At 47.2% G+C, this 7,782-nt stretch overlaps 1 protein-coding gene across 1 annotated transcript; it reads left to right on the top strand.

The window, feature by feature from the left end:
- The first annotated feature begins 3,363 nt into the window (after nucleotides 1-3,363).
- On the top strand, nucleotides 3,364-7,071 carry SDC4 (syndecan 4). Its single transcript, XM_009868760.1, has 4 exons — nucleotides 3,364-3,500; nucleotides 4,449-4,501; nucleotides 4,742-4,925; nucleotides 6,206-7,071. The coding sequence occupies exons 1-4, from the start codon at nucleotides 3,377-3,379 to the stop codon at nucleotides 6,355-6,357; spliced, it is 513 nt and encodes a 170-aa protein (XP_009867062.1). The 5' UTR covers nucleotides 3,364-3,376; the 3' UTR covers nucleotides 6,358-7,071.
- Nucleotides 7,072-7,782: the final 711 nt, after the last annotated feature.

Raw genomic sequence — 7,782 nt, 5'->3', positions numbered from 1 at the left:
AGGAACAGGAATAGGAGCAGGGTGGGCTGGGGCTGGAGCACAGCAGGGCTGTGAGCGCCTGCCTGGGTGCCAGGGCTGTGATTCCTGTGCTTGAGCTGAGCAAACAGTGTCTGGCTAAGTCCAGTGGTGCAGCCTGTCTCGGGGTCAAACATGAGACCTTTGTGCCCAGCTTTTCCAGGAATGATGTTCAGAGTTCACGTGCCTGACGTGCTGGTCATCTGGCAGGGAATAATTTTTTTTTTTTGCCATTGGCAGGCAGGAAAAGCTTCTGGTCCCAAGCATGTTGGTTAATCTCACTTGGTGCTTACTGGGGATAAACCTGCTTAACATAAGGAGGAAATCCTGGAACTAGACTCCTGCAGAAAAGGTTGATTTCTGTATGGACCCTTCCTAGAGGGGAACATATTAATAGCAGGGCTCAACTTACAGCTGCTGGGATGAGGTGGGGCTGTGCAGCTGCCCAGCCTGAGTCTCCCAGCAAGTCCCTGGCCCTACTCCAGTGCTGGGGTGACAGGTGGTGGAAGAGCAGACTGAGCTGCGCTGGTGCCCTTCTTCAGCTGGCAGTTGCAGAAGGTGTTAAGCTGAATGTGGCCAGAGGCTGCTTGGCAAGGGCTCGCTGTCATCCTGCTGCAGTCTCCTAGGTTTTTTTCCTCTTGGCTGCAGCACGGGCACCTTCCGTGGTGCCTCTTTGCCTGGTAGTGGAGCTGTGGGGAGGGCTGAATCCTCTTGGAAAGGGATCCACTTTTTCAGCAATGCTCCAAGGAGCTCTTTTTGTGGCACTTGGGAAGCCTTCAGCCTTTATTAAGTCTGTGAAAGTGCCTGTGTGCCCTCTTGCAGGTGTGTATGTGAGGAATGCTCCTGCTTCAGACCTGCCCTTCAGTGTTAACTCTTCCTCAGCTCCTTGTAGGAGCCTGCTCCCTGAGAGAGCATGTCTTGAAGCCTTAGAGGGTAAGCACAGAGGAGCACAGCAGCCCTCTGGCATCCCTGGCAGATCAGTCTGTAAAATGAGGCTCACTGCCTGCAAGAGAAGTCCTGTACGGGACTGCAAGTTCTCGTGGCTTCCAGGAACTTCCCTGTCCTTGCTCAAGAGGATGATGAAGAGTGAGTTCAGGGAACGCTCCCATATAATCTTATTTACGTTTGTGAGTCAGTAATTTCCTTGTTATGTCCTCTGGCTTGTAAACACTGTCTGTCCTGATTTAAATGGGGTTTTCTGATAGCCAAACCTGGTGCGTTCCGCAGCATGTACTAGTCGCCATGGCTGGCTGCCACCACCTTGCTCGCGGCTGGACTGATCTGATAAGGCCAGCCTGCTGTCCAGCCACTCGATGGCTTAAATGCACGTTTTCTTGAGCTGCCCTCGTTAGGACATTAGCTGGCCGTGATTCATAACAAAGTACGGGGTGAGCTGGCGCAGGGGTGTGGCTCGGCGCTCTTGCCAACGCTGATCTGCCCTGCTGTGGCAGCCGGGTTCTACAGATCTGCGGCAAACGTGTTCCCCAGCCCCAGTGCTCTCGCTGAGGCAGACAGGAATTGGGTTCTTCCAGGCCCTTGGTGAAATGGCCCGAAGCTGCCCTGGGATCAGCTACTGCACGCTGGCAGCAGTTTCCATTGCAGGTCTGACATTGGCTGGGTTTCACATACCTTAAAATGAATTTGCCTTGGAGCGAGTGATCCCTAAGGTTAGGAATGCCCGGTTCCAGGCTAGGAGGGAGGATTTCTTCCCAGCTGGCCTTCCTCCCCAACCCTCTTCCCACCACCTAGTGCCAGGCTGGGGCAGAATGGAGACAGAGGGTCTGGGAGGAGAGCTGGCCTCAGCGCTTCATGCCCTCTGCGCGGTTCATTTGGTCAGCCTCCAGCAGAGAAGCTGGGGATACCAGCGATGCCTCAATTAGCTAATGAGGAGCACATCTAGTAGCCACTGCTCCTTATGCAAAATGAGAAGCATCTTGTCCTGACCACGAGGCCTCGTTTGTGGCAAAGCCAGTATGCTGATGAGCAGGGAAATCTGGGCTGGGGCTGTGGGCAGAGGAAGCTGACGCATGGCTTGTGGCTAATTGTTGGTCTTTGCTTGTGAGATCGATAGTGGATGTTGTTCGTCAGCTGCTGTCACTGTGGGGTGGTAGGATGGGCCACACTTTGCTGGGCAGGCAGCAGGGCTGATCCCAGCTGCTTCGGGTCCTGCTGCTGCCCTGACCAAGCAGCAAAGTACTGGGACTTGGGTGATGCCACCTGGCTCTACCTGTCCCCGTGAGTCTCTGATCTTTACTCCCCATAAGGCTGCAGCTTGTGCAGGGCTGTGGAATAATGGAATGTTTTAAAAATGCTCTCCTGGGCAGATACGCCTTCAGACAGACTTTCCAGTCTTCCTAGGGGGACAGCATGAAAAGAAGTGGACAGCTTAGCCCCTGGCTGTGGGACCCATCCCTCTGCATTGTGCTCCTTGCCGGAGGGGAGGGCATGAGTCCCCCATCACAGCGGTGACTTCATGTCTCTGGAAGCATCTGGAGCTGCTGGAATCTGTAGGCTGGTGTTGAGCAACCCAAGAGCTCATACCTGTGGTACCCTCACTGTGGCTGCCCCCAGGGCTGTGGGATGAGGAGAAATAGTTCTGAGGAAGCTGCATTAACATTGATGAGGGTTTAGGCTTGTGGCTTCCTGAAGGACCAAGTGCAGATGAGCTCCCTTGTGTAAATTGCCATTGTGGCCAACCAGCTGATTTCTCTGGGAGGCTCTCTTGTTTTGTTAACAAGTTGGGCCGTAGGACTGAGGACATGATTTTACACACTTGTTTGTTTACATTTAAGAGGTGAGGCAGGGGAACCTCTTCCTTCAGGCAAGTAATTATTGATAGCAAGCGCTCTTGAATGTCACACTATATTGCACTGCAATTCAGCTCAACTGACAAACCAGTTTTTAACCCTTGGGTGATAGAATAGGTAGAAGAGGTGTGTTCTAAATGCAAGAAGCAATGAATTGCCTTGGCAATTTGAAAGTTCTTCCAAATCCCTTCCCCCTTATCACAAACTGAAGGCATTGTTTTTCAAATGCTTTTGCTACAAACTCCTGACCAAGATCCTGTTGTGTTATTTTTCACCCTGTGGGTTCAAGTGAACCTCGTGAATCTTCAGGAAATTCCCCTCCCAGGCTGGTTCTCGCTTCTGTTCTGAGAAATTCTGGGGAAATTCAGCTATTTCCATGCTGATGAAGATAATGCTTTTGGTGGAGAGGAAGTTCAGCATTTAATGTTCTTTTGATGGAAGTGATGTGCTCAGCACAGGCTCTGAACCCCTGATCTTCTGCAAAATGCTTCTGAGGAATTGCCTGATATTTAACACTTCTCCACCCTCGCTTGCAGGTGAGAGAAACGGAGACCATGGATGCCCGATGGCTTGACTACCCTGCCTCTGGAGACTTGCCAGATGATGAAGACATTGGTGAATTCAGGCCTCGCTTAACTTCTGATGAGTTAGATATAGATGTGGTGTCTGGGTCTGGAGGTAAGTGGGGAAGGGGGAAGATGGATCTCCCTCAGTCGATGCTATAAAACACCTTCTGGCACCAGCCCGTGTGTGGTGGGCTAAGTGCATGGCCAGAGCACCAGAGGGAACTACAGAGTCAGGTGGAGATGAGAAAGCTGTGTGAATTGTAGTCGCTCACAGATGGGAACAGTGCAAGTTGTTGTACTGTGCTGCTGAATCACTCGGGGAGCACAGATGGAGTCCAGCCAAGCCTGTCTTACTGCAAGTGAAAAGGCATTGCACTGGCTGGATCTCTTTCCTGTTGAACTCCAAAGAACCGAGAAACTTAAAAAAAAATAAATTCATTGTTGAAGTAGTATTAAAAGGCTTAAAGTTGGTATCTCAGCTGAGGCCGAACAAGGTAAAGAGCTAGCTGGTGTTCAAGTGAACTCAGTGACGTGCAAAGCTCCCTGCCCAAACCAGTTTCTGTAGCTCCGTGTCCCCTTTGTGTGAACACTTATTCCCTGAAAGGGAAAGAACAAGTGCTGAAATCGGTGTCTGACGTGTTTGGGCAGATCTGGTAACTGGAGAGTTGGTGAAATCTCCTTTAGGGATGGGTGGCATTAGCTTAGCAAGCTGTAGCAGACCTGCTTTGCAAGGCAGCTCCTGATAACCTGCAGCAGGGGCCAGTGGATCCGGCTGAAGACCCTCCCATGCAAGAGGTTTTGGTCTTAAGATTCCATCTCCTGGTCTTGTGCAATCAACACCATTAAATGGCAAAAGTACTAACAGACAAGAGGGGATTGCAGTCAGCAGAGAACAGAAGTCCTGATTTGCCTGCAGTTGTTGGTGTTGCAGGAAATGCCTGAACTCTAGAAAAACAGCATCTAAGGAGAGGAGAACTTAGTGTCCTCTTCTTTTTGGTTGTGTGGATTGTTGTTTGTTTTTTTCCTCCTAATTTTTTTTTTCTTTCCACCCCCACTGCAGACTACTCAGACTCTGAAGATGCCTTGTATCTGACCACTGTGGATGCTCCTGTGGTAGGTATTGACTTGGCATGTTTTAAATCACACGTAGCTACTCTGGTCTGTCTGTGAAGCTTCCTCAATGCCCTTCTCCGTGTGAGACGTGCCATTGAGATGAATCTACCTGCATGAGCAGGAGCTGTGTACTCATAATGCACTAAGCAAACTTACTTTTCCCTGCACACCCTCCTACTTTCATTTGTGGGTAGGTTGGGTGCTGCTTACTGACGGGTGTGGTTTGTCTATATTCTGCAGATATCTGACAACTACATCCCTGGAGATACTGACAGAAAGATAGAAGGTGAGAAGGAAAACACACTGGTGGACAATGAAATCATTCCAGACAAAGCTGTACCTGTTGAGGAGAACCTGTCCAACAAGATCTCCATGGCAAGCACAGCCAACAGCAGCATCTTTGAAAGAACAGAAGTCCTTACAGGTAATACTCCACCTTCATAGAATTATAGAGTGGCCTAGGCTGGAAGGGACCTTAGAGATCCATCCTCCCTGTCGTGGGCAGGGATGCCTCTTAACTGGATCAGGCAACACATGGGGACCGAACGGGGACCTTGTCCTGATAAATCATTAATACCGTAGATCAGAATGGCTTGTGCTATTCCCTGCTGACTGAGGGGCTGGGATGTGTGACCTCCGTGCCTGCCTGTAGCAGGGTCACTTCTGCCTCCTAGTCCTTAAAACAGCAGAGGAGCCTACTGCTGGGCTAAACAGCATGGTTTGAGCCTGCCAGCTGACTGTTGGCCCAGGAATTAACAGCATGTTACTGCCACAAGTCATGTGGCAGCTTCTATGCACCCTGATGCTAACTTGAGGCATATCTAGCCATAAATCAATGACATCATAGACTTTCACATTAAATACTGGTGTTTTCCTTCTAAACTCTGCCCAAGTCCTGCCTGTTCTGAGCCTCGCCAGGAACCAAACAACCCCTCCAAGGGGTGTGAACACCTCTAGGGGATGTGTTACAAATTTAAGTACCTCTCTAGAGCAAAACTGAGTGACTGGCTGCCCCTTAGGATGTGGGACAGCTTGAGTGTCTGGAAGTGTGGATTGCAAAGCCACCTAACAGAAAGGCTGATTTAGTGCAATGAGTAGGTGTGACAGCAGAGGATAAACTTCACTGAAGCCTTGTGGCAACCCTTACTGTGAAGAGAGAAGAATCTTGCTGGTGGCTTGTGGGTTTTGGTTGTTGGGGTGGTTTCTGGAGGGAGGTGGTGATGGCAGTAGGCTGTTACTGTTTCGCTGAAGTACAGAGTCCCCGGAGTGTGCTCACACGGGTAGCTAATAAAACACATCAGAGCTACACCATTTTCCCAGAGTTGACATGGTTTGTGGAATGTGGTGGGGCTCTTGTCTGGTGGTTGTGGTTTGTTGTGTTTTTTTTTCTTTTTGGCTTATCTCTATGTAGGGAGGATGTGTCTCTTTGAAATTCCTTTTTGCAATAAACTGGAAGATTAACACAAACTGGTTAATGTGGAACATGTGATTATTCTGTGGTTGAATTGAAAGCATTTTCTGTCCTTTTTCCATTAACATTTGCTGTTGCTGAAAATGCCAGCATGTAGCGTCGTCCATGTGCCTGTCGCCATGACTGTGGAGGTGGCACCAGGGGCTCGTGCTCTGAAAGCAGATTTCTGGGGTGTAGCTGATGGAGTTGTCCAGGAGTTTAGACTTATTCTGTGCTCTTTATTTCCTCCCCAGCTCTCATTGCAGGAGGAGCAGTGGGCCTCCTGTTTGCTGTCTTCCTGATTCTCCTCTTAGTCTATCGCATGAAGAAAAAGGATGAAGGCAGTTACGACCTTGGGAAGAAACCGATCTACAAGAAAGCCCCTACAAATGAGTTCTACGCCTAAATCTCAGTGGTGCCTTGTGCCCATCCAGGGACAAGCAGACTGTATGGAAACACTGTGCCCTCAGATGAGATGTGCTGAACAAATGCTCTTTTTGGATTGAATTTCAAAGCAACTTTGAGAAAAAACTTCCTACATGACCCTTCCCATCCTGCTCAGCTAACAAGGGCCCAATGAAATACAAAGAGTCTGAAAAAAACCTCAGTGTATTTTATTTGTTTTTTTCTAAAGTTAGTGTAAAAAGAGTCAAGATGCCAAATTTTCTGCTTGGTTTTATAGAAGGTATATAAACACAAAACAGACTGTATGAAAGCAAACACCATGTGTTTGTAGCCAGTGTGCCATGCTCGGATTGGCTGCTTCTATAGAAGATGGCTCTTTTTTTTATATATAAACCTTGCTAATAGATTTCTTGCAGCGGGATGTTGATGTTGAAGCATTTTTGTGGAGAACTATTTATCAATCTCTTACACTACAGATTATGTTGCCTTATCAGGGAGGAGGAGGGCCCATAGTGGCTCAAAATCCCTGAATGCCATAAAGGGCCTATGGGAATGTCTTCCCCAGGAGACTTCTGTCTCTTCCTGTTGGCCCCAGGCAAGGGTCATTAGTCCATGAAATCAGGACAGCCAGTTTTGTTTGGCTATAATAACACCCTTTCCTTGCCTTCAGTCTCTTTTCTTTCTTTTTTTTTTTTCAAGGAATGCGTGTAGGATTTTTTTATAACAAAAGTTGAAAGAAAATAGCCTAATGTTTATATAAAGTTTGTAGAAATTGTTTTGAAATAATAAAAAAAATCTACTTTTTTAATTTCCTCAGATTTATTTTTTCAATCCCTTTGTGTTTCCTTTGGCCGGGCATTTTTATGGAGATGTTGTTATGTATGATTTGTATTCTGAGCTGAAGCAAAGCTAGCTACAGTGTGTTACAGGTTTCTTCTAGTTCTATAGCAGCTGTTGTAGAGGGTAAAGATATTTATAGTTTTCCTATAACTTTTTTAGGATTTGATTTTTTTTTTTTTAAAATAGAATTATTTATAGTTTCTGAAACGGCTGTTTTCATTTGGTAACTTTTAACCTTTTTATGTAAAACACTAATATAATGAGTCTCTGTGAAAACTATTTAAGCTTTATTCTGTGAATTTTAATTATAAATTCAAGACAGTTTCTAGGATTAATCTGTATGCAAAATTGGATTCATAATATGATTTAAGTGGGGAAATATGAGAGTATTTCTAGTCTGTAATATATTATAATCAGTCCTATAGAGCTATATATTATATATTTTACTGAGAAATACACAGTTAAAAGTGAAAATGGCTGGGGTTAATTCTTCAGCAGCCTTACTGTGTGGGAGAGGCTTGATCTTGTTTGTGCTGGTGTTTGTCTGGGGTCGTGTCTGGAGCACGAGTGGGTTTGTGTCGGGGAA

The sequence above is a fragment of the Apaloderma vittatum genome, unplaced genomic scaffold (assembly GCF_000703405.1).
Source record: "Apaloderma vittatum isolate BGI_N311 unplaced genomic scaffold, ASM70340v1 scaffold13054, whole genome shotgun sequence".
NCBI classification, from domain to species: Eukaryota; Metazoa; Chordata; class Aves; order Trogoniformes; family Trogonidae; genus Apaloderma; species Apaloderma vittatum.
The sequence above is the reverse complement of the archived record's forward strand: the minus strand, read 5'-3'. Positions and strand labels throughout refer to the sequence as shown.